The 27,682-nt window shown below is 35.9% G+C and overlaps 1 protein-coding gene across 2 annotated transcripts; it reads right to left on the bottom strand.

Moving 5' to 3' along the window:
• Nucleotides 1–1,125: 1,125 nt before the first annotated feature.
• Nucleotides 1,126–23,255, bottom strand: LOC145562243 (serine/threonine-protein kinase 1-like). 2 transcript variants are annotated; one of them, XM_081622452.1, is made up of 18 exons: nt 22,388–23,255; nt 21,828–21,916; nt 21,599–21,706; nt 21,405–21,512; nt 21,053–21,143; nt 18,908–18,960; nt 17,257–17,319; nt 15,482–15,526; nt 14,144–14,179; nt 13,014–13,069; nt 8,034–8,115; nt 7,241–7,369; nt 6,821–6,974; nt 5,138–5,252; nt 4,419–4,635; nt 1,919–2,116; nt 1,714–1,802; nt 1,126–1,539 (listed from the first exon to the last, which is right to left on the bottom strand). In XM_081622452.1, exons 1-18 carry the CDS (start codon nt 23,190–23,192, stop codon nt 1,440–1,442), a joined length of 2,538 nt encoding a protein of 845 aa, XP_081478578.1. In that variant the 5' UTR covers nt 23,193–23,255; the 3' UTR covers nt 1,126–1,439. The 2 variants fall into 2 exon arrangements, with proteins under 2 accessions (XP_081478578.1, XP_081478579.1); XM_081622453.1 differs by having other exon boundaries at nt 6,821–6,971; nt 22,388–23,254.
• Between the last annotated feature and the right edge of the window lie 4,427 nt (nt 23,256–27,682).

The raw sequence follows: 27,682 nt of genomic DNA, 5'->3' as shown, positions 1-27,682 counted from the left end.
CTACTAATTGACCGCTAAGAAACTTAGAGTAGCATTACAATGTTAATTTTTGAAGTGTTTTTCACTACTTTTTCCTTTCCAAAACTATCATCCCATTTTGCCTTTATGAGTGTTTTATCAACACTGTAACAACCTTAATTTTTAAGAGTAAATTTAAATACTAATTAAACCTAATTAAAAATTTGATTAAGTAATACTAACAATAAGTGTAGTAATTAAGATATTTAAGTTATGTGTGTGATATATATGAATCAAATGTAATGCGTTAGGTAAGATTATGTGAAATTCTTATTAAGCTTTGTGTAAAGAATTAGATTTAGAATAGTCAAGTTACTATTACTGAGTTTGTATCATGTACAACATTAATTGATAATTCATCCTTCATTTGCAACGTCTAACCAGTAAGCACGGATCAAAATTTCATTTTTTGTGCAACCAAAAAAGGCTGCCCAGTTACAAATTTGAAATTTCACACATCAACTGGTCATGTTGTAATTTTGAGCAACTTTTTTCAAAAAAAATAATTTCAATGCCTTACAAGCTAACTCAACTCATCATCTTCTGTTTCCTCACGTTTCCTTCCATCTTCTTCAACCTTCTTTAACCTCCCTTCTTCCTTTCTCACCATTATTTGCAGACAAACCTGAACCACCACAATAAACCCCAACGTCAACACCACCATTTCCGAATTTAACGAAAAACATTAAGAAAAATATAAAAAATTAAGGGCATAGTGAACCCCAAATAATAGGTTTTTGCTTCTACCATTGATTTCCTCGACCTCCATTGAAAAATTCAAGCTCCATTGTTCAAGAGAGAGATAGCGCCGGATTAACGTCTTCCAAGACAAGTAAAAGACGTTTGTATCCCCAGCAGAGTGTACAAAAATACTAATATACCCCCTTGAGAAACAGATTGGTTGAGAAACTTGAAATTTCTCCAGCCAAAATACTCTCCACTTCTCCAGTATCATTAAACACTTCCATCAAAGTAACTTTTTTGTGAAAAATCAAACTCAAGCAATAAAGGCTCATGTACATTTTGAAGTTCTCAACCAGGATTCGCAAAAAAATCATGCTGCCATAGTGCCATGCTCAAAACCAGCAACAACCAAAAAAACAAAGACGAAACAAAGAACATAAATCCAGGCTTTCATCAGCTGCATCTACTTCTTCTGTAAACAAAAGTTTCATATCTACATGTTTGTGTTCAGAAATAAATTTGATTATTCCTGCACAAATAATAGCAAGCCAGAGCCTGTTCATCAGCAGTTCGAGAACAGAACCACCTCCAGGACTTGCTGGCATAACAGTTTTCTTAATTGAAATAAAAGGCATCATAAATACAAAATGATGCACAGTATAGAAGCAGAGAAAGTTAAGGCAAAAGAAAGAGAGACACGCAAGTACGCAACTAAGGAATCATTTTGAGCTACTAGCCTACAAGCGCAGAATGGTTCTCAGAGTATCACTTAGATTTTGAATAGTCTGTTGTTCTTGTGCTACTTGCAGATCTTGAAGTGGCATCTCTTCATAGCACCTGTTTCAAATTAGACAATCCAAATGAAACCTTTCACAATTTTATTCACTGAAACAAAGACTGTTTCTAGAGAGCATTCTAGTATAGGGACGACACAATCAACATATCACAGAAAGCAAAAGGCTTTGTATATGCCGTATCAAAAGAAGTGACAACATACAAATAGTAACTTACATTTTGTGATAAGCCAGAGCTTGAGCCAGATTCATAAGTGTGGGACTTGAGGTAAGTCTTTGATAAACGCTTGGTGGAAGGGCCATCGGCTGCTTATGCAAAGAGAGGGGCAAAAGGAAGAGAAAAAAAGTGTTAAAAAAAAAACTGAACCTAAGGAAAATAAACCACATAACCCTAATCATAAAAACAGACTAAGCAATGAAACCTCATTTTGTCCCCGCCTCTTTTTTGATTGAGCATCCCCAGCAAAAAGTTCTTGCAATGCTTCCGCAGCCACCATCCCACTATTTTCTTTTTGCTTCCCCCCAAATACATTATCAGATAAGAGTGCAATAGGTGATATATCAGTTGCCCTCAGAAAAGGAATAGGCACCGTATTTCCAGCTGCATATATTGACCAAAGCTACAACGACAATGCAATCCAGATAAGTGAATGCTATTAAATACCCAAAAAAAGATAAATGTAAAACGACATTACAAAAAAATATTAATTTAAAACAACACTGATGTGATTCACTAACAATGTGCAAGTTACCTCAAAGAACGTGTAAGTTACCTCCATAAGAAGGCGGGTAAATGTTGTTGATCTTGAGGAAATAGATCATGGAATTAGGCTAGATAATGACCTAGGGATCTTATATACAACCCCGTTACAAAAAACGGAACATGTCCCATACATAGGCCCAAACAGAAAAATCATAACCCAAGATAACAGATACTGTCAGTTTGTTGGGGCAAACAGATTCAAGTATATTCTAATAATGAACAACATAAATATATTTGGTAACAGATTGAAAGATTGTCGATAAGGGGTCAAAGTATCTGATCTCATGGACCAACTTATGTAAAATAACCATTCTAAACCTGTAATATCTTTGTTTGAGGCACTTCAGAGATGGTAATAGGTACAAAAGCAAATGAAAAAAAAAAAAAAAGTGTAAATTGACATTATTGTTTCGTATAACTTCATATCTGATTTTAGACAAAAGTGTGCATGATATATATACTGTGATGCACGGGTACGCCAACTCCCTGCCGTATCCCATACCGGGGACGTATCGGATACGGGGACGGTACGGGTACGGCTCGGATACGTCCCCAAGCCGTGCCACGTCATTTTGGGGACGGATGACGTTATGTTCGGAAACGTATCGGGTACGGCAAAACCCAATTTCAGCCGTACCCAATGAAGCCCAGCCCAATTTTCTTAAAAAAAAAAACCCAACTCATTTTACTTACGTGAGATCAATTTCCCCCAATCCTACAAACGCTAAAATTTTCGAGCTCTAAATCTTCTCCTTCCAAGTGTCTGAATTGATTCAAGGCGGCGACCGGAGAGTTCGAAAACCCACCTGCGGCAGTTGACAGTTGGTAGCGGCGCCGGAGACCCACCTTCTTCTTCGATCTGTATGTTTTTCTGATTTCTCTCTTGTTTCTTTGTTCTGGAATTGTTTCTTTGTTCTGAATCTTCTCTTGTGGTCGATCTGTTTGTGTTCATGTGTTGTTTCCTTTTTTAATTGTTTCCCCTTTCTGATTAGTTGATGAGTGATGAGTCTGATGACATTAATTGAGAATGATAGTAAGTGATTTTTTTTTCTTTTTTGATATTGTGCAGTTGAATGGACTCTCTTAATATTGATAGTAGTACGGGTAGTGGGTCTGTTAATACGAAATCAACTGAAAATACAGCTCCATTGTGGAATTATGTTACAAAATTAGACAAAAAGGGGGCTCTAGGTGGAACATGGAGATTTCAGTGTAACTTTTGTAATGACATAAAATCAGGAAGCTATTCTAGAGTTTGAGCTCATTTACTTCAGATTAAAAATCAAGGCATTGCAATTTGTAAGAAAGTAACACAAGCTGATAAAATTGAAATGCAAAGAGTAGATGATGAGTTTGAAGCTAGAAAAAATGATTCGGGGCCTAGAGAAGTTCTACTTCCTTGTGAATCCATGGAGACTACCACTGATCAGTTGGATGATGGTTCAGGCTCTAAGAAAAGAAAGCCAGCAGCATCACCTTTCAAGTTGTGTTGTATGGATTTTTTTTTTTTTTATGGATTTTTTTTCTGAATTTTTTTTTTGCCGTATCTGAGCCGTACCCGTTTCTTGAAATTTTTTTTTTGCCGTATCCAGTCCCCGTACCCGTCCCCGTTTTTGTCCCCGTATCCGTATCAGTGCAACCTAGTATATATATATTCAACTACTACAAGCAATAGAAAATTTTAGCATAAGCTATGTTCATTTTTCGTTTGATGATTAATCTCAAGCAACTTTTACTTTTTCATCCCTAAGATTCTACGAAACCTAACCATTCCCCTCCAAAATTTCTGTGAATTTTAGTTCAAGTTAACAGAATACCTTGCCTCTACTGTGAATTTACTAATGTGCATAGATAGTTAACACAAGTAAAATAAATAATTTGCAACAACTTCACTTTAAGCATAAGCCATGGGAGCTAGAAGATGACATCCTGTAGCTAATTTACTGGGACACACAATAAGCATGGGTCAAAGTACTTAATACATAACAAGACATCAACAAAATCAGCTCAAATGACAATTTGTGGAGCATATAGCAAAGCTTTGAGCACATCATTCCTGTTAAGAACCTACAGTAGATAGAAGAACAAGAAATTGTACACCTGAAAAAGTATCATTGTAATGATCACATCAAGAAGAGAGCCAAAATAAAAAAAATAACCTTGTCTTGCGCTGAAAATGTTTTTCGACTGACAGTTTCACTCCTAGATTGGTCACCCAAACCACCACTGCCTCCAACCTTTGTCTGACATGTTTTGCTTGCCATACGGTTCTGTAAAGGAACGGTTGCTGCAATGGATTCTCGATTGACTCCACTAGCAACAAGCAATTCTTTCTCATGTATATTTGTGGCAGCACTGGTAAATGCTTTATCCCCCCTGAAAAAAATATACAACAAACTAGTCAACCTCCAAAACTACGTGAAGCATATAAACACCTAAAGTTAACTGCAGCAAAAGGTGAATAATTGAATAAAGCCATACTTCTAATGTTCGGGAGCTTATTAGTGCACAAAATGTAAGCAAAAGCAAGTAAAAAATGGAGTATGAAAATTAGATTATTTCTCATTTCCTCGTACAGATGATGGTTATAATTAATACGCTGACGAAAGATTTAGAGACTGATTCCAAATTTGAACCATGTTCTAATATTAAGCTAAAAACATCAGTTTCTCATGAGACATTTTAATTTTTCAAAAGTTTTAAAAGAGAATAAAGTGCAGATCAGGTACTTAACGTTACTATTACAAAGATGAATTTTACATGATCGGTTCTCTCTTTAAGGCCTGGATCAACCCATAAACATGATTTGGGAAAATTTATTTCCAAAAGATACCATGGCACAAGAAAAGTATCAATTTGCTTGAGAAAAAACAAATACCTTTGATCAACTATTACATCTGATTTAACACTCAGTGAGGAAACTTCAGGACTGCCATAAAATGATGATGTCTCCTCTTCATCCCCACCATGGACTACAAAAGTCCCAAAATCACCTGCACAGAGAAAAGACCACAAATGTTGTTTGCCAAAACATCACAATCCACAGCTAAAAAGAAAAGCTTCAAAAGGACCAGTTAAACCGGAAGACAGCAATCACAGGTAATTCCATCAAGTGTTGTTTCAGAGCACAAGGCTTATTTGTGTGGTTTCAACAGCAACAAAGACCAAACATTAGTCTTGGTACAGGGAGGATGAATAGAGGCAGGCAGAGAAGAGAGAAAGTAGAGCTGTGTTTGGTTAGGCATCAGCAAGGGGTTGTCAATGGCCAGCAGTATAGAGGAGGCATCGTGATCGGTGAGTCTGGGCGGTAGGGAGGGAGGTGCTTGCGGCAGTTCACTTAGCAGTTCACTTAAGGGGGAGAAAGAGTTATGAGAGGGAATGCGACAGAGTGGGTGAGGGAAGGGAATGAGGTAAGCGTGGTGGTGGAAGACGAATGTTCTAGGCAGCGGGGTTTGAGGCGGTGGAATAATGGTGGTGCTTACAGTAGGTGAGAAAAACAGGGGGTTTATGGGCCGTGAAGATGCTGGGATTTGGTGCAGCGGTGGAGGGTGAGTGAGTGATGGTGAGTTGAAATAGAGGAGAGAAAAAAGGGATAAAGAGGGTTAACCGTACAAATGTTAACCATAGGTCCATAGTAAATTATACGAAATAATATTTTTATGTTTTAACCTTCATTAATGCCACCATCACCAATGCTATTAGTAAATAGCAAAGGGTTACCCGAGATAATAGCTTTTTTTTCATTTACCAAATAAAAAGTGCAACTACATAGGACCAATGAGGATCCTCGCCCCCCCCCCCCCCCCCCCCCCCCCCCCAAAAAAAAAAAAAAAAAAAAGACCTTTTTTTGGAGAGTGTTATTTTCAACAAGTAGAGCTAGTGCTCAAATGTCAAAATGTTTGGTTGATACTAGACGAGTGGACAACAAGTACAGCTTCCTACAAGGGGACCTATCAGTATAATCCGTACCTCATAGCAAGCAATGATGGAAGCTTACCAATTAGTGAATAACAGTTAGAAACTTTCATTACCTCCTCTGTTCTTTTAATGCTAACAACTGGTGTTTCATGCATCCTAAACCATTACTTTAGCCATTAATATCTTCAATTATGTATGTGTAGAAATTATATTCCCTCTGTCCTCAAATAAAAGTCTCATTTCACCCAAAACTCTTGTCGCAAAAAATTCTCATTTAACCTTTATCAATTTATATTCATTTTCAATCAATTAAAGCCCACTATCTAGTGTTAAATATACATCTTTAATCAACCAAACCCCACTATCTTCTTATTTTTTTTTTTACCTTCCTAAAAACTTGTGCAAAAGCCAAATGGGACTTTTATTTGGGGACAAAGGGAGTAAAATGTCGATATTTTGAAAGTTTACACGTCGAGGCAAATCTAAAAAGACCCCAAATTATTATTTATGTGAATAGTGTTAAATCCCAATTGTTGTAATAATAAAAGAATGAAGTATATAGAGGATTATAAGAATAAAAAATTAATGTTATACTCAAAAGGAATAAGAAACCAGAGATCAAACCATGAACGTAACAGAGTACCTTCTCCAATCAGCTCCGCATCCTGCAGAGCCCGCTGCTTTGCTGAGCCTGCAACCTTGGGTATCTCATTTTTATTTGTCAGCGCAACATTGATAGGTTTTGATGGAACAGTGTCACCAAAATCCTGATTCACTTTTGGCACCTCCACCTGCTGCTATTTTGCAAATAAAAAAAAAAAAAATAGGGATGAGTATGTCAATTTTATCTTCCAAAAAAATTTGTGCCTATTTCTATTGATTTTGAAACATCATCAACTTTTGAAACATCATCAACACAAAATAGGACCATTTAATTTATTAGTGGATAAATTTTATACACAGAAAAGATACGTTGCAAAACAAACACTGAATGATACAAAGGATCTTCATCAGATCGAAGACAGACAAAACTATACAAAACAAATGAGTTCTACGCACATACCCCTGCCAACAAGGTTCCATCGGTAAGACTTTGAGCTTGAAGTACCATAGATTCCCTGACTTTTCTAGCCTTCTCAATCTTTGGCAACATTGCAAATGCTCCTCCTTTGCACTTATCAATGAATTTATGCTGCATATGGTAAATGGAGGCAACAAAGATATAAGTCACCCAAAAGACTTGTAGGCTAGCCCTGCAATAACCTAGCAATTCCCATCAAGGGCTATATCTTATATGTAAATAAAAAGTAAAGCGTAATACACAATTTTTAAACTTAAAATAAAAAAAATAGATTGACAACAATCTTTTTAGTCTCTTTTCTTAAACAATTATTTCATATAAGCTTTCGTTACTTTAGTTTTAAAAGTAAAAAATCTACTAAATGAAAATATGAAGTCTGTCGAAAAAAAAAATGAAATCATTTAAAAGTAGAGAGAACCAATGGAAAGTTGCAAAATTACGAATATGTCAATAATGACAGGTAAGATCTTGAGCGTCACTTATGAAGATTTAAGGACCCAGATTGACTCTTTGTGCTCATAATAGGCTATGGTATTTGTGCTATACATAATTTCAAATTTAAAAAAAAAAAAAAAAAAGGTGTGCACCTGATCAAAAGCCAGGCGTGAATAAATATTGAATTGAAACGAGAAGCTTACACTAGTTGTTTTTGATGGGAAAAAAATTAACAAAAACATATGCAGGCACACGGCGGAAGAAAGCGAAAGAAGTTAAAGGAGAAAATAAGACACCACCCACATTTCTGGCTGCTTTCAGCAAGCACATACTTAACTACCTTCAACATTTCAGGTGCAGTAGGACGCAAACGTGGATCCTTGGTTAGACATTTAGCTACGAAGTCATGAAATATAAGAGACCTGTGAAAAGTTAAAAATTTATGTCAAATATTTTAACGTTAACAGTATGTAACAGTCCAATTATTGTTGTGTACACACTAAACTATCCGTATATCATACCTATTATTAAAGCCGACTGTTAGGGACTCCATATCCAAATTTTGAACTACCTATAAATATAATGCCCTTCGGGGTTGCTATCTTACAATTGAACAGCAATTAAATCAATAGGCTATGGAAACGATTATCAGTCAGCCAACTCACTAAGATTGATCATATAAATTTAATTATTATCAAATCTCAACAAACAACTTCATATAGGAAAAAAAATATGATTATTTCCTTTTAAAAAAAGATTTTGCTACTTTACACTACCTTTGTTCCTTATTGTTTGTCCCATCTAGAATATTCCATTGGAAAAGAAAAACTTTCACTAAGAGTATTCATAATGATATACATAGAAAAAACATATTCATGTAAAATATTATTAGATTTATCTCAATGAGTAATTACAAAATATATTAATTTATAAAAAAAAAAAAAAAAAAAAAAAAACGCGAAGTTGAATAAAATATTGCGCACGGAAGTGCATTTAAAATTGATGCAAAATGTCAAATGGGACAAGAAAAAGGAACAGAGGTAATACTATACTATCTTTGTTAAATGGTATACAAGATCAATCTTGCAAATACACAAGCAATCTTTACAATCTATACTACAAGCGAATCCTTTCACGACACTTGTCATTACCTTGTGAAAATTTACCCGCCTTTTTCGCTTCTTTCTTTTCTTTCTTTTTTTTTTTTTTTTTCAAAATCTATAAGTAAACTATTTATACTTTATGATATTATTTTTTTCCAATTTGACAATTATATTCCATATATACCCAAATAAAATATTTCTGAATATCTTTTATGGGCTGATTGGTTGGCCCAATTACATTGTTTGGATTTACTCTAAATTTGGGAATTGGATTTGACCCAATTCCAAGATTTCTAAAACATAAGTTAACTTTGATTGAATTGAAATTCCAACCCTAAAGCTGTCATTTCAAATTCAACATTCAATAAAAAAAAAAGCCAAACTTCCTCTCCTATGCCTAATTTCCCAAATTCTCTCTCCTAAGGCTGGTTCCCTATCTCTCTCCTCCATTGAAGAAGATTGTGAGTTCTCTACTATAAAGCAGCGTGTTCTTCTCCATTAAAGGAACTAGTGAGCTTTCTCTCCTCCGTCAAAGTGTACTGTCGATTCTCCATTGAAGCGATATGTGAGCTTTCTCTGCCATTGATGTGTACCTTAATCCTCCATTGTAGTGGCTTTTGAGATTTCTATTCGCCATTAAAGCGTACCTTGAATCTTCCATTAAAGTGTACCTTAATCCTTCTTTGTAGTGGCTTTTGAATTTCTCTACTCTTCAAACCTCCTCATTTTTTTTATCAATTTTTAAGCAATTTTAATCTAACTCAGAGCGATTAGTATTGAAGCAATAACATTTGCAAAAACTAATTTGATTTTTTTTTTACCTTTCCCAAACTATACAGAATTAGTGATCGGAGGTATCCAAAACTATAGTGAATTTGAAATGATTTATTTTGAAATCCTAAGTTTACCCAAATAGGAAATTTGTATCTGAAAGTCCGTATTTGAAATTCTGAATTTGAAATTCCAAATTTGAAATGAAATGTTCGTATCCAAACACTACACTATATACTTTATGTAGTATTTTGTAATATTATTGTCAAAAATATTTAAAAACCGTGCATTGCATACGATTTAAAAGAGTGAAAAATCACAAATTTTGAACATGTTAGAACAAATGCTAAAGAACTAGACCTCTCAGACAAAAAGAGTAACAAAATACTAAAAAGATCTTCAAAATAACGTGTTAAATCACTTAAGTTACATTCTCTTATTAATGCAAAGTGTTGATTTATTTCTTTATGCCTTGTATGTTATATTCTCTTCATTTTACATTATTACCGCAATGTAAAAGGAAAAAAGTGAAGTAAGTATTGTAAAAAAAAAAAAGTTCGAATCACTAGAAAATAGATTCAGTGGGAAAAAGGTTACCAAAAACTTCCATGGGGCCTGCATCTAAGTGATCCACTCCCCTCCCCCCCCCCCCCACCCCTCCTAGCTGTCACACTTTGACCGGCACATAATTTTAGGCGGCGATTAAATTGTCTTAGATATAATAAGAGGTAAGTGGGATATTAGGAGTATTAAAAGATATTGTAAAACAAAGAATAGTGGAGTTAATAATTTATTGAAAAGTAAACGATGAGGGAGGAAAGAAAAAAAAAAGTAGTAGTAGGTTAGGGTGGGGACTAAAGCTGTCAAAAGTTGATCCGACCCGAAAAATTTACCCGAACCCAATTATTAACCGACCTATTTGAACCCGGGAAAATTGTGACCCGAACCCGATAGGACCCGACCTGAAACCAACCCTAGACCCGAGTTAACCCGAGTATTTGAGACCCAAATCCGAACATGAACCTACCTGGAGATGACCCAACCTGGATGTAACTTGTAAATTATTGACATGAACCGAACTCGACCTGAACCAAGATTAACCCAAATCCGTTTTAACCCGTCAAAACCGGAATTTAACCAGACCTATTACTAACCCGACCCGAATTCAACCCGACCCGAAATTCAACCCGATTTGTTACTAACCCAACTCGAAATCAACACGACTTGTTATTGACCTAACCCAATTTCAACCCGAAGTTCCAAACCCATTTCGTACTCAACGTAACCTGCTATTGACTTGACCCGATTTCAAATCACCTAAAATTCAATTTAAACCACCTTTTAAATTTATAGTTATATATCTATGTAATCATTTCTAAATTATTTCTACTAAAAATATGATGTTCACCACGCAAATAAGAATATAATATTATATTATATGAAATTAATGACATCTTGTGTGTGTCACTTGTGTAGTTGTGTGCTTGTGCAAACGAGTTACTATGAGAAGTTCAATAGTCAATAGTTCAATACATACGACTCCTTACATAAACTAATTATAGCTATTTGCTCATTTCTAAGTGTTAGTATATATTCAGCATATATTCATTAAATATTCTATATATCTTTATTATTGTAGATATTAACTAGCTAAATAAAGATAAATACAATAATTAGGGAATACATACTAAACACTTCCTTTTTTAGTTGACACGTTTCTTTATTCACATTTATCAATGCACAAATTCAACCATTAATATCATTTATAGCCGATAAGTAAAAATTATTAAAAGGTGATGCATTGAAAATATATATCGTGACGAATCTAATAAGATCTCACATGACTATATTTTTCAATACATATAAAGCACAAAACACGGTCAAATGTGAATGTGTGAATAGTGCTAAAGTCAAAACGTGACAACTAAAAAAACGGAGGTAGTATAAGTCGTTACTCTTAAAGTCGTAACTTTGTAAGGCTAAAGCTACTCTATGTACCCGGACCCGATATGACCAACCTGAAATCAACCCGAGACATAGATTAGCCCAATTTGAGACCCGAACATGACCCGACTTGGAAATGACCGACCTGATTATAACCCGCAAATTATTGGCTCGAATCGAACCCGAGACAAACCCGATAATGACCCGACCTGATTATAATCCACAAATTACTGACTTGAACCGAACCCGACTCGAACCCGAGAATGACCCTAACTCGTTTTAACCCGTTAAAACCCGACCTATTATTCACCCGACCTGAATGTAACCCGATCTATTATTGATTCGACCCAAACTCGATAAGATGTTTGACCCGACGTGCCCTGACTCAAGCATGACCCAACCCGAACCTGACCCGCATAGGTTACGACATTAAACCAAATTAGACCCGACCCGAGTTGACCTGACCTATACTAACCTGACCCGTTTGCCCGAATTGGCAGCTCTATTGGGGACCATGAGAGGAAAGAGATATAGTATTAAAATGTAGTTTTAGTAGTAGCTTTACCTTGAGGGGCATTTGGTTCAAATACTTCAAAATCTCTAATGTTTTAAGATATTTCAGACCCAAAAACTTATACCTAATATTATATGTTTATTTATATTCCGTAATAAAAGTCAAACCCATACTTTGCATTAAAACAATTAGATCTTCCGCTTATTGTCTAGTATCCTTTTTCCTCATACATTCCACGGATTCCATTTCTATTTCCTGATCTAATATGTTCCTCATAGGCTCCCTCTTCTGCTATGATGCTATATCTGCCACTCTCTGCTTAAATAATTAGCATAAGGCAGATGATCAATTTGGATATTAAATTGATAATCTTCACTAGCCGGAAAAAAAAAGCCATAGAATAGTCATCCCCAAGCTGACGAGCTGTATGAATCGCCAAAATTCAACATCATCATCATCATATCAAGCAGAAACATTTTTATGAATGCTAAAGTGTGTTGCCTCCACCTTCAAAACAGTAACTGTAACTAAATTGTCTGCCAGTCACAATTGATGATGACAGCCTGACAGGGGACAGAATTGACTGATAATATTTCTATATATATATCTTTTTCGGGTTGACTCCAAGGGTGAGAATTTGGCTGAAACCCTCCTCCTAGGGGTATGATAATCCCATACCCAGTTTCCCAGACATCAAGCATGGAAGTTGTTGATTGTAAACCCTTACCTGATTCCAAAATTGTTTCCCCTTCAAAAAGACTTACTTTGTAATAAAGAAGATAAGTCTTGGGTAGTTTAGAAATTACTTCTCCGTTTTGCAACACTTTGACTTTAGCACTATTCACATATACTATTTTAACTACCTAATGATTTATAATTAAGAACGAATATAGTCATGTGAGATGTTAAATTCGTCATGCAACTGCTATATGACAAGTCCAAAAACAAAAAAGGGTAAACAGAATGCTACAGAAAAACAATATGATACCATTTTTCTTTGTCTTCGAGCATTGGAGCTGGTTCAATAGATATCATGAACAGAACCTACTAGAGCAAAGAGGAAAAATTAGAGAAATAATACAAAATTACAATACATATATAGCAAATTTTGGCACACAAGGGTGGGAAGATCTGATGATAACTACTTTACACAGATAGCAAACTCGGGAACTAGACAAGTTGGAAGCTTTTGAAAGTTGTTGACCAATGTGTCCATAATCTCTCTCCCTTATTAGAAGGGTAGCACTTAAAGTTTCTTGCAAAAGATATGTAAGCTCTTCAAGCTACTACATTAAATATACACTAGAATGTATCCGTGCTAATGCACGGGATATAAAAGGTAGGGTTTTTTTAAAATAAAAAAGAAAATTAGGTGAGGATGTTATTAGTTTTTTTTTTTTAAAAAAAAAAAAAAGAATACATATAAAGTAAGTATTGATATTTTGGAGTGCTGTGGTGAAAAAACATTTTTATTATAATATAGATGTGAGACTGCTCAACATGGCAATATATATGTATATTCTTCAAACTACTACATTAAAGCTATGTACAGCATAATGCAATTCCATAGTCCACAGCTAACTTGAAAAGATGAGTAGTACCTAATCTAATTTCAATGCGGACAGAAATGATATTTCCATCAACCAAAATGCTGGATTCAGATATATCCTTTGCTTGGACCAAAGGGAGGCATTAAATTTCCTTATCTAGCCATTCCAACATGTGCTTTTGCTATCAAGCTTTTGATAGAAACAAGACATCTATTAACTGGTGTTCCATTGTTTTAATTTCCAATTCCACATTGGTATCAAATTTTATAACTAAATTATAACATAATACTCTATATACACATGAAAGCAAAAACATATAATTGGGGGTTACTAAGCAACAAAAAAGTCATTAGAGGTCAGAACTTGAGAGCGTAATATGCAATGACCCCATATAATGCTATAACTAAAAAGGCAAAAATAAATAATTAATTTTTTGAAGAAAAATAAATAAATAATTAAAACTCTTTATCTTGGGAAAAGTCATTAAACATGAATGAAGCAAATACCCACACAAAAACAAAAAAAAAAAAAAAAATAACACCACTGAGGAACTAGTGATTGCACTAACCCGCATTGGATGCACCGATGATCTAGGAGGAAGCCCCTGAAACAAAATTAAATAATTGAGTGTGTAAATTTGATAATTCCATAACTCCATATGGTGCAGGTAACCATAATTGAACAGAGGGGGTTTCTCAAGCTTAATACAAGTACTCTATTCTTCTCAGAAACATACAAAAAATTAATGTACCCTATTAAACTTTTGTCCTCCAATCTGCTATGCATTTCAACAAATATTAGATAGTGACAGCAGAATAACACATGTGAATATAAGATAGTGATGTAGCAACTGTTTCTTCTCTTTATCTATACTTATATATTTTTAGGCGTTCCTAAAGCAGAATATGTGCCACATGTCACCTTTTCAAAGCTCTATAAACATGACATGTCAGCAATATGTGTCACGACGTGACACATCTTTAAACACAATAATAATGACATGTCAACTTCACAACATGTATTAGATTTGAATCATTTGACAACTAAAAAATGCTTATACAAGGAATTGAACTTGAGACCAGCAAGTATTAAGTCACAAGTCCTACCATCTTAGCTATTTATTTATTGTGCTTTTCTATCCACCATTATAGTTAACTTAAATAAGATAATTAGTGTTTAATTGTACTATTTGATTCCATTAGGTAAGATCATAAGACAATTTCACAACTTTAATTTTGAAGTTTGAAAAACTCTATTGTTTTCAATATGATGAAAAATAATAATTTTATTTTTCTGTTAAATATAACATATCAAATATTGCATATGATTTTCAATACTAATCTTATTGTAAGTTATGAAATTTCAAGATAATTATGAAAACGCTAATAAAAAATAGTCGAACATGACTAGCAAATTAAACAAGTACAAACTAGTAACCCGGGGCATCACCCGGGCCACACACTAGTTCTATTACATAAAGCTGTCGATTCTCCCTATTCCCCCCACCCCCCACGTGGAAATCACCGCCTCTGGCCTAAATTTTTTTTAAAAAAAAAAAAAAAAAAAAAAAAAAAAAAAAAAAAAAAAAAAAAATCCAGCACAATTTTCTTTTTTCAAGATCTGATTTCAAATCTACTACAACATGACAAAATCTATGCATCACAGTGTCATTTACATAAACGATATCAATATATGTTGAATGCAACTGTGTAAGCCAATGCACTTTAATCAAATTTAATCTTTTTTATAATGTGTGAAAATGGCTAAAACAACATATTTTGGACCACAGTGTTATTTTTCTCCTTTTCCTTCTTCATGTGTAGATAAACAGAATAGTAAAAATATGGAGGTTTCCAACTTTCCATCAAGGAGAGGAGATACAATTGTCAGAGACAAAGGATGTTACCTCTGCCATCTCGATAGCAGACACTCCAAGAGCCCAGACATCCACCTAAGAGGCAAGAGAGTAGAATATATATGTTAATTTCAACCACTTCTGCATATATATTGACTGCAAAGGATACAGTACAGAACTTAGAAAAATTATACCTTGCAAACTTGTAGATCTATATCATATATTATTGCCTTAAAGTTTATCTATTTCACTTTATCAATATTAACATACTGCTTGGCCCTTAACTCACAAATAAATTGCAATGACAGTTGTCCCATTTTAACAGAAAAGTGACAATAAGATTAACATAGTCAATTTGGAAACTAAAGCCATAATAAAGATAATAGAACAAAAAAATCAGCAACGGCAGATAATTTTTTTTTTGGATAAACATATCATTCAATCCATAAAACAAACATATGACCCATTAAGCTCTAAGACACAAGCAATAAGATTAATTCATTAAACTTCCACACAGTCCCACGGATAATTTTTTCAAGGCTATCCTCCACAAAAAAGCTACAAAGCTGAACATCAGGCTGATATTGTACTTCCAAGATTTTCCATTTGAGTGCAGCCATGTGCTTCATTTTGAGCACTAGTCTTTCTACATATGTAGATAAGATTAGTTTTACAAAAATAATAATTAATAAAAGCCTGAGGTTCTAGCCTGTCTCAACTGGTTCTATAAAATCTAAGAGATGAAAATATTTCTAAGCCCCTTTGTGCTTTCAGTATAAAGCATTCGATCATATCCCAACATCCTTTTCATCTTCTATTCTTTATGATACTCTCATAGTGAGTTAGTTTCTAGATAATGAAATCCTTAGCAGGAATTTCTATTAAAAAATCAAGATCATAAGATCATGAATCGAGGAAGCTTAAGAAATTTCTTGATTTGCGAGGAGCCTTTTTGTCTAGAACATGATTTCTAAGAGTTAAATTGAGCAAGACTTTCCTTTCGCTAGCTTTTCATAAGTGCCTGAGCAATCTGATTTAGGTTATACTTAAAATTGGAAGAGAGAGAGGGGGAGGAGCTTATAAATCATTCAATCAGAAAATAAAAAAAAAAGAAGGTGAAAATCATGTTTACATTGCATTGGACAAAGTAGAAGCCATCAAAGTTTTCACAAACTTTGGTAATACATAACTCATGTATCTTAAGAACTATAAAAATACAATACATGTCACACTTTCGTATATAACTAATATAACAGTCATTTGGAAACAGGCTCAAACACTGTACCAAGGTTGCTGCAATACAAGTATACAGCCCATTAGTAAGGATAACAAACTCGGGTAATATGAAAGTGAGAACTAAAAATTCTCAACGGAAAAAAAAACCTCCTTCTGCATCTCGATGTCAGCATGAATTGCATATAAGGAATTATACTTACAATACAACACAAAAGCTTTCTAAATCAAAATTAAAACTAAAAAAAAAAAAAAAAAAAAAAAAAAAAAAAAAAAAAAACAGCCTAGGGAAATGACAAAACAGAACATGGAATGGATAATTACAGGATATTAAAGAGCAGATCCAGGATGAGGTATGAACTTGATATTAATGAAGACAGCTCAACACTGCAACACATAGTATATACAACAGTTGACCTTAAGCAAATCAAAAACATATTCTGAAAAGTTTTAAAAGGGAGATGAGAAATTCAACAAACTAAATGTGATTTTGAATTACACGGAATGTATGGCCATAACAATAATGCATTTATAAGATAGAAGTAGCAGTATAAACGTTAAGGAACTAAATCTGAAGGAGACATCTTAAGTACCTTTCCATCATATCGACTTTCTTGAATAACTTCTGGAGCCATCCAATGTGGAGTACCAATGAACTGAAGAAATTATAAATAAATAAATAAATAAAAAGGAGAGAGAATAGACGCACATCAGCATATGAGATCCGTAACAAAAAAATTATTAGAATCAAAGACTGTATCAAACATGAGGGCATGGTGTTAATCACACTGATGATGGCATGGTAGTATATATCACTAAAATTAAATCAATTTGCTTTTGTTAGTATGAAAGCTAACATATTCCATCATTAAATCACACTTTCAAGTATCATTTGCTTACCTTCAGCAAAGGCCTGGAAATCACAACAATAAAGATATCTAATCTCAGATGAGAAAAATTAATAGCATGGAAAATTCGTCCCTACCACATTGTTAAGCATCTTGGTTCATCAATTCAAGGACAAATGGAAATAACAGATCTCATTTTCAACCCAAGATATATAAATTGGAAGAAAAATCCTCCAATTCCACAATAGACAAAAGATACCAATAAATGCATACAGCTCTAGATATTTGGCCTGAATGGATCGCACTAAAAAGAATCATAATGACATTACAAATAACTTCAAACATAACTCAGTCACCCATGTCAAAAATGTAAAAACGGAAAGCAGAGTGACTCTTTCATAAAATACTATAGTGTAAACACCTAATTGATTGTTCTGTACCATACAATTTAAACTAGAAGTAATCATCCAATATAATCAAGACATATAAAGAGATCGTCATAGAGGAGTTATCTTATAAAATCACACTAGCTTTCAAAACCATGCAATGAACAGGGTGAAAAATAAAGAGATAATAGAAGGGGGTCGTTTCATAAAACTTAAATTTTATAATGTTATAAAGAGAAATTATGATACTGTATTCAGAACCAATGAAATGCCAAGCCCACCCATAAACTGATCAAAACATATCGTGTAATAGTTTATAAGTCCTCATTTTAAGGGGATGAATGAATCTACTAAGTTTATTCTTACCCCTCCGTTCTTTTAATATTGCACCATAAGGGTTTGGCACAAATTTTTTGGTAGTGGGAAAAAGGAGGAGAGAGAAAGATAAAAGTACAAATTTGTCCATGTGACTGTAGACATAAACCATAGAATCAATTGTTAAAAAGTAAGGGTATGTAAGGTATTCATAGTGTGAACACAAATATTTGTTTTCCAAAAATGGATATGGTGCAATATTTGTGAAACTTCCTTAAAAGGAAAGTGGTGTAATATTTAGAAAACGGAGGAAGTATAAACTTCTATGGATCTTAAGTACTCTAACGTTCAAGCTAATTCTAATAGTACAAAAATAGTGAATTTTGAATTGTCTATCCATGACTATACGGGTAATCAATTTACTTAACTTAATCATCTCAGGTGGATTAACAAAAATTAATTCTGTTTTTCTTTTTTTCATAAAGCTTTTTTATTATAAATTTTTATTATTTTCTTGATTTAATTCATTTACCGTGACATGCAATGCTTATGTGGAACCCCCTATCCTCTTGAAATTTGAAAAGATCCTCAATTTATTACATTTGACTTGATGCCTCGCATATCTCCAGTTGAAACATTGATGTTGAAAAAACAAAGGAACAAATTAAAGACAGAGAAAAAAATGTAAGCTATACAGTATTGCGTTTGGACATGGTTCTTGTCAGCTGTGCTGCGACACCAAAATCACCTACACAAGATAAAGAGAACACATTAGCTAATAAATCCATAAGGATCAGGTATCTTTATCAACGTAAAAGTAATTTCATTCAACAGTAGAAAACACCAGCCTATATACTTAGGTCATGCATAAGCCATGAAAATGTTTACTACGTACAAGTGATGGGATCACGGGAACAGACAACCACATATGGTTTAAGGCTCATTAAAGTCTACTTTCTTGTCGGTCCACTATGGCCCCAACCTTGAGTCACAGCAGAACAGACAGACCAAGGAGCAAAGAGCAAATCTGAGAACAATTAATTCCGAGTTCAAATAAGAAGCTCTTGCCTAAAAGTAAAAGAGAGGACTTCAAGCCTAAACCTTGGCCACTTTGCTTCATTGCATATTAAACCAGACTGATAAGTGTTCAAGGATTGCACAATCATTCACATCAAAAATCTGTAAAGTACGTACAGATATAAATTCCTATAGCTAAATAGCAGGGATTTTGAGGCATGCCCTATTTCCAGCATATACTATCTAAGCACGTTAATAAATCCAGAAATCTTTTGTGGTTGCATTTTTTTTTTTTTACCTAACATGCTGGTAGCAGGACTTTAATTGCATAGGCTTGTGTTTGACGGAAAATCTTATCCCCTGGCATTTCTGATAACATTTCAGTTTACAGAAATTGATTAAAGAGTCAGGGGAGAAGGATGGTGACCTTTATGATAAGATCACAGGGAGCTTTAATCAAAACATATTCTACTAGGAAAAGAGATGTAAATAAATGGTTCCTGCATATCTTTAGCAAAAACAAGGCTTTCGGGTGAATCCTAACAAGGTTCAGTAGCAAATTGGGGCCAAGCATCTCAAGTTTCCTACCAGACTACCCCTCACCCTCCCACCCTCAAGATCACAAGTACCTATCTTGCCAATTTGCAGTCATGCCCCTTCAAGCAGCACAAAATACAAAATTCTAAACCACGTACATGTCATATACAAGCTAAGTGCCTAACAGAAACACGGTATGCGACGTGCCATAAAAGGAATAAAAGTAAGCTAGCTAGCAATTTGTTTCTGTTAAATTCCTTTAGTTAGAAGGGGTTGGGAAAAAAGGGAAGATGGGGTTTGGTAAATGTAGTAGTTACTTCTCATTGATTGCTACAGCTTGCTCATAAGGGAAACAAGATGAAATAGACAGTGAAGCAAAGTTATCATCAAGATATTACGTTGAAACATTCTAGATTCTGTTCCTTCATAAAACGTTTGTGAGGCATTTCAACTAACTTCAATATATAGTAACATTGTATAACCCATAAGATGCATTAATCACTTATCAAGACTATGCAGACAAGGGATAAGACTTCTTCTCAGCAGAAACACTGCAGGTAAAACTTGTGCATTGTTATGCTTATACGAAATGAATTACGAAAAGATCAAATATAAACAGCAATATAAAAGCTTAAGATCCTAAAACAGTAAGAATGCTGAGAGGCGTGGTCTTAAAGCAAGATTTAGGAAGGGGCAAGCAGCAGAGTAAAAAGAAACAAATCTTCCGTATTATATCAATAAATTCTAGATCAGCACCCAATTTTCTTCCATCCAAAAGAGGAGTCTCCACAATAACTACACTGGCAGAACTGCCAAATCAGCAGGTAGTTAAAACAAACATATATATGAAAAATAAAGAATCATGAATCGTCCAAATAATGCAGCTTATAGGTAAAAATAGGAGAGCCAAACAATAAGTAAAGGAATTAAAGGCAACTGATATAGCTCCAGCATGTGATTCAGACTAATTGCCAAATTATACAGAAATATGTCAGCCTGGGACCTAATGGAAAGCTGGAAACAATCTCTTATTTTTCTAGTAAGGTTGAATATAATTATAACCCCACCCCACCCTGACCAAGGCTGGGTGTTCATATAGAGGCATTGAGATATTGTTATTGTTGTATCAGCTTGGTAGCTAGTTTGTGACAGAATAATGAAAAGAAAGGGAAGAAGCAGAGCGAGAGGAAAGAGATCAAGCCAGCACGCTACAGAGGATGCTAGACAGTCATTTAACGTGGTGGTACATAAGAAATCGACAATTAAGTGAAAGGAAAGGTTTATACCCAACTTCACTTCTCCTTGTTCTGTCAATAGTATATTACCACCCTTAATATCTCGGTGAACCTTGAAGATTGAATGCAAATAAGCTAAACCCTACAACCAATAAGGCAATAACCTTAGTCAATAAGCAAACAATAGAGTTCACAAAATAATATATGAAAATCTAGAAATGCTGAAATTATCTTTCGTTATGTCATTTAATTCCTTGGAAAAGATCATATGACACTAAACACAGTTCTTAAAATCCACTAAACGTCTTTCCAAAGCCTTCAGCTATAAATTATATGCCCATTCACCCAAATCTTTTACAGAGCCTTCAAATAGAAAGTCACGCCAATTCTGATGTCATGATACCTTCAATGCCTCCCTACAAGTGTAAGCAATTTGATTTTCATCTAGAGGTTCTTCAGTAACATTCATCAAGTCAGCAACACTTCCACCCCCACAGTACTCCATCACTATCTGCCACAATATGACGATATCAACAATCACAGATACAATTCAAAAGTTATTTGATATTACTAAACGAAATCAAAATCAAAACTTACCCAGAGATACTCTTCTCCTTGGTAGCTACCAAGGTAACGGACAACATTAGGATGACTACACTGCTGTAACATTTCAATCTCACCACGAATCTCCTCATAACCCTCCTCCTACACACCAAACACATAGACAATCAAACGCAGCAGCTCAAAAAAAAAACAACTCTCAAAATAAAAGACTGAATCTCAAAAAAAAAAAAAAAAAAAAAAAAAAAAAAAAAAGGAAACGCACCCCTTCACTCAATGATATAACTTTAATAGCAACTAACTCTGAAGTCTTTAAATCTCTAGCTTTATAAACTGCCCCATAGGAACCTTTCCCTGATTTCACAAAGACATAATGAAAACATCAGCACCAATAAATTCAACATACTATTAAGCAAAATCATTTCAAATACACAAAAGCTCAGCTGCTGTCGCAAAGTACGCATCTATGTTTCCATCTTCATTCCATCATTCTTAACTTCATTTCATAGCTTTATAACATGATTTTCGTAGATATATCTCTACATATCATAGTGTCAAGTTGTCAACTATATCTATCATCAATTCACCAAAGCTTCTGATAAACATACTCAAACCAATCGATGATCAAATCAAAAATCAATATTCATGTAATTATTACATTCATCATTTACAAAGTTAAACTCACATGTTTCAACAAATCAAACCAAGTTCAATCCAAATAGTTTTCTCTACTTTTCTAACATATGATCAACATCTCCTAAGTTCTCAAAACTAAAACATGATCATCAATAACAAATACTGAGTACCTAAAATTAAAGAATTCACCTAATTCATGAAGCAACTCATATTTTGTACTCGGATCCTCCCTAGCAATACAATCCGGAATCGAACTCGATGACATTTTACTCTGCAACTGTCTCATTTGTCCAGCAACATCATCCGATTGACTCGAACCGCCACCGCCTCGCTTACTCCTCCCACCAAACCCTAACTCCCCTGCTGCCTGCATACTCGCAACCGCCCTACTCATCGCCGAACCACCACCACCACCACCACTCTTCCTCACTACCGTCCCAGAAACATCCTCACTCTCCTTCTCCCTCTTCTTTTTCCCCGTCTTTCGCACCACGAATGTCCCAAACTCTTCCTCATCCTCCTCATCATCATCATCATCCTCCTCCTCCCCCTCCTCCTCCTCATCATCATCATCATCATAATCATCATTTCTCCCTTTCTTCACCACAAAAGTACCAAAATCACCTTCACCATCATCATCTTCTTCATCATCATCATTCAATTCGACTGTTCTAGGAACAAATTTAGGTTTCGAAGGAGACATAAATGTCGGATTGCGTGATTTTCGGACAGAATGCGGAGCTTCCGAATGACGTTGATCGGGCTTGACGATGAAAGTGCCGGAAATGTCGTCGGAAGTTTCGGCGTCGAAATCGAAGGAGCCGGCGCCGCCGAAGTCCTTAGGAAGACGCTTGAGAAGAGGAGGGAGAGAGTCGTCGTCCATTTCGTCGTCGGTGGTATTGTGGACGACGAAGGTGGAGAAAGTGTTGTCGGAGGGTTTCGCCGGAATTGATGGGGTTGGAGGTTTCCGACCACGTCCAGGGGAGAATTCCATGGATTTACAAGTAACACAAGGGGGGAGAGAAAAGTGTATCGGTTATTTATTATTTTTTTTTAATACCAAGGTGCTCCAGTCACTCTCCGAGTCTCTGTAATAATCAAGTTTCGTTTATCACGGGGCAAAATTACTACTCGAATTTCAGTTTTGGAATAAATGGCAACACCGCTACTTCAAATAGCAGTTTAACTTAAAATAATAGAGTAATGAAAATAAAATTTAATATACTAAGTAATAAAGAATACATTTAATTTATTATCAAATAATAAATGTGAATTTATTATAATATGGAGTAATTATCAAAAGTTTTTTTTTTTGACATATATTATCAAAAGATCTTATTACAAAAGTAAATGTGAATTTATTGTAATACGGAGTAGGCAACAAATCAAATAATTAATAGGTATCAAATCAAATTATTGTAATACAGAGTAGGCAACAAATTAAATAATTAATAGGTAATCAAAACAAGATTATAGTAATAATTTTTTTTTTTTTTTTGAAAGGCAATCGGGATCGGGATTTATTAATTAAACCAAATCAAGTTCCGCCAAGGCCATAATACCTTGGGGGAAAGAGTCAAACATTACATACTCCGATCCACTAATTGGAACTAATCTCGCTGCAAGATGAGCAACGGAATTACCACAACGTTTAACATGACAAGCAACAAAGCTATTAAAACTAGAGCCAAAATCCTTAATATCCTCAATAATCAAATCAAAAGGGGACCTTCCACACTGATGGTTTCTGATGGCATTGATCACAGTACTTGCGTCTCCCTCTAGCTCCACCATATCGACACCAATCGACTTTGCAAGAAACAAGCCCCACCTCGCTGCCATAGCCTCTGCCATCTTCACAGTGAACTCACCATTATGTCTCTGCACACCGACAGCCATAATCAGCCCCCCACCATCACGAACCACAGCCCCTAAACCCACACCAACTCCAGCAATAATAGCAGCATCTGTGTTCACTTTCACCCAGCCCCTAGAAGGCACCTGCCGGCAACTATGGGAAACAAAGCCACCTGCACGCACATAGCCCACGACTTCATTATACTTCTTATAATCTGCAACTAGTTTCATCAAGCCTAAAGCACCACTTGTAATGCACCTCCAAGGGTTGTTAAACACAACTAAATGGCGGTAAGACCAAGCTGCCCAAGCCAGTGCACTAAAAGACAGCAGCTCATCCCTGCCAAGTCTGGTACTAATCCAAAGCAACACCTCCCCAAAACTTGTCATTGGAGCATCCCCCAAGAGAGTATGAAAGGGTAAGGGGTTCCACAGCTGACTAACATTTGGGCACTCAAAAATAGCATGACAGATAGTCTCTTGAGCACCATGGCAGAGTTCACACACTCCATTATCCCGAATATGCCTGTCATTAAGCTTTCCCAACATTGCTAAAGACCCTGAGCAAGCACGCCACAGAAAGTGGCATAACTTAGGTGGCCCTTTCATGCTCCAAACCAGCTTCCATAAAGCATCACTGTCAGCCCCAAAGTGCAGCTCCCAGCCCCTAACATGCCCCAAGCGACCCAACCAATACCCCGACTTCGTGGTATAAATACCATCATTTGTAAGCCACCAGAATCTGATATCTACAGGTAATCTCTTACTCAATGGAATGCCACGAATGAGGTTAGCATCATCATGGGTAAGGTGAGTGTTAATCACTTCCCAATTCCAGTCTCCTCTATTCTTATCAATCAGATCGGCAACTTTAAGGTCAGCAGGGCTTGTGATATTTGGCGTTGGCACAACATTCACACTGTTCCCCGGCAACCATGCTTCATCCCATACATTAACACTCTCACCATCACCCACTCTCCACTTTAGCCCATCTAGCAATAAGGATTTTGCACCCCATATGCTTCGCCAAACAAAACTCGGGTCATGACCACGTCGAGCCGAAACAAAGTCTCCATGCTTGAAATATTTAGCTTTTAATACCTGGTGCACAAGGGAGTCAGTATTAGTGATTAATATCCATCCTTGCTTAGAAAGCAAAGCTTGATTAAAAATTTTCAAGTCCCGGAAACCCATGCCACCAAGGGCTTTAGGAAGGCACAATTTTTCCCAACTAATCCAATGTAACTTCCGAGAAGTGCCATTAGCACCCCACCAAAATCGAGCTAGCAAAGCATGGATCTCATCCAAAATTCCATCAGGAATTTTAAATAAACTCATCATATATGTCGGGATAGCCTGAGCTACGGATTTGATTAGAATTTCCTTGCCGGCTTGCGAAAGTAATTTCTCCTTCCACCCTTGCATTTTCTTCCATATTCTATCCTTCAAGCATGAAAACACCACTTTTTTTTACCTTCCGATGATTGTTGGCAGCCCTAAATACTTCTCATGGCGAGCAACCCCTTTAACTCCTAACACATTGAGGATATCTTGTCTTCTTGATGCATCCACATTCTTACTAAAGCTCGCTTCAAATTTCTCAAAATTAATTTTTTGCCCAGAAGCTCTCTCATAAGTGCTAATAATGTTAGCAATTGTAGAGCATTCCTGAAGCGTAGCTCGAGCAAATAAAATATTGTCATCCGCAAAAAACAAGTGTGAAATTCTCGGGCCACCCCTGCAAATTAAAGCTCCATGAACACGTTTTTCCCTCGCAGCCTTACAAAGTAGCCCTGAAAAAGCCTCAGAGACCAACAAAAATAAATACGGGGAGATTGGATCTCCCTGTCTCAAGCCACGTTCCGGAACAACGCACCCATCAGTCACCCCATTCCACTTAAAAGAATACTTCACACTCGATAAGCAATGCATCACTTTTTTTATCCACTCTGCAGACATACCAATCTTATACATAACAGCCTCCAAAAAACACCACTCAACCCGATCGTACGCCTTACTCATATCAAGCTTGAGGGCCATCGTACCAGTCCTACCCTCACCTTTCCTCTTCATTGCATGAAATATCTCAAAGGCAACTATAGCATTATCCGTAATCAACCTCCCCGGGACAAAAGCACTTTGATGATGTGAAATAATTTTTGGCATAATTATTTTTAGCCTATTTGCAAGCATTTTAGAGATCAACTTATACACCACATTACATAAGCTAATCGGCCGAAATTCACTCATCTTCCGGGGCTCATTGCATTTTGGGATAAGGACAATACAAGTTTTATTAATATCAGAGAGATTTCGATCATTATTCCACCAGTCTTCGATAAATTGACAATGTCAGGGCCAACAATATGCCAAAATTTTTGATAAAATAATGCATGCATATCGTCAACTCCAGGCGCTTTGTTCGGGTGCATATGAGACAGAGCATCAAAAATCTCCTCCGCCGAAGGCTCTCCTAGAAGACACTGGTTCATCTCATCAGTAACAATTTGCTCAACACCAGCAAGAGCATCATTAAAATCTGCCGGAAGGGAAGAAGAAAAAATATTCGAAAAATAATCGGATATAATTCTTTTAATTTCAACCTCATCATCACGCACCGTGCCGTTCTCATCCTCAAGCTCCCTAATAAAATTTCGACGATGTCGATGACTTGCTTTGTGGTGGAAATACGAGGTGTTTTTATCTCCATCTTTCAACTCGTTTGCACGGGCTCTCGCATGCCAATACGACTCCTCAAACCTATGCAATTCATCCAATTCACCCACAATTTCCTTGCATTTTGCCAACATAGTGGCGTCAGCCACCCTTCTCTGCCACTCCCCCAATTCTTCTTCTTTTTCTTTGATTTTTTGCTTGGTGTTCCCAAAAGAAGATGCTGCCCAAGTTGACAAAGAAGTACCACATTTTGCAATTCTTGCACTCACAGCAAGCCCCGAACTCCCCTCCCACGCAGCTTTAACCACATTCTGACATTCGGCTTTTGCAAGCCACATTGCTTCAAAATGAAACTTTTTGCCCCCTCTTCGACGCCTAGACATGCCTTCAGTTTGGAGCAAAATAGGCGCATGATCAGACATATATAGAGGAAAATGTCTAACAGAGTATTGCGGGAACATGTTGCACCAATCATCATAGGCAAGGAATCTATCGAGCCTCTCCCTCACCACATTTTGTGGGTCATTACCCCTCTGCCAGGTATATGAATTACCCCTGTATCCCAAATCATTCAACGCACAAACCTCAACCGCATCCCTAAACAAATCGATCTCCCTATCACTCCTCCTAGCTCCACCATACTTCTCTTCCTCACTAAGGATTTCATTAAAATCTCCAAAGAAAACCATAGGCACATGTATTGACTCCTTCAACGATTTCATAAGATCAAAGGTGCGATACTTATTCTCCCTTTCGGGCCAACCATACATTCCCACCACTGCATAAATAGGAATATTATCAGAGTTTCTTACTTCCACCGCAATATGATGAATGGGGTAAGAGATCGTATGAGCATTAACATCCCTCCACCACAACCAGATCCCTCCAGAGTTCCCTATACTACTCACACACAACCCCCTATCGAAACCACATCTATTACGAATATTTTCT

This window comes from Chenopodium album, chromosome 10 (genome assembly GCF_948465745.1).
Source record: "Chenopodium album chromosome 10, dcCheAlbu1.1, whole genome shotgun sequence".
Taxonomy (NCBI): domain Eukaryota; kingdom Viridiplantae; phylum Streptophyta; class Magnoliopsida; order Caryophyllales; family Amaranthaceae; genus Chenopodium; species Chenopodium album.
The sequence above is the reverse complement of the archived record's forward strand: the minus strand, read 5'-3'. Positions and strand labels throughout refer to the sequence as shown.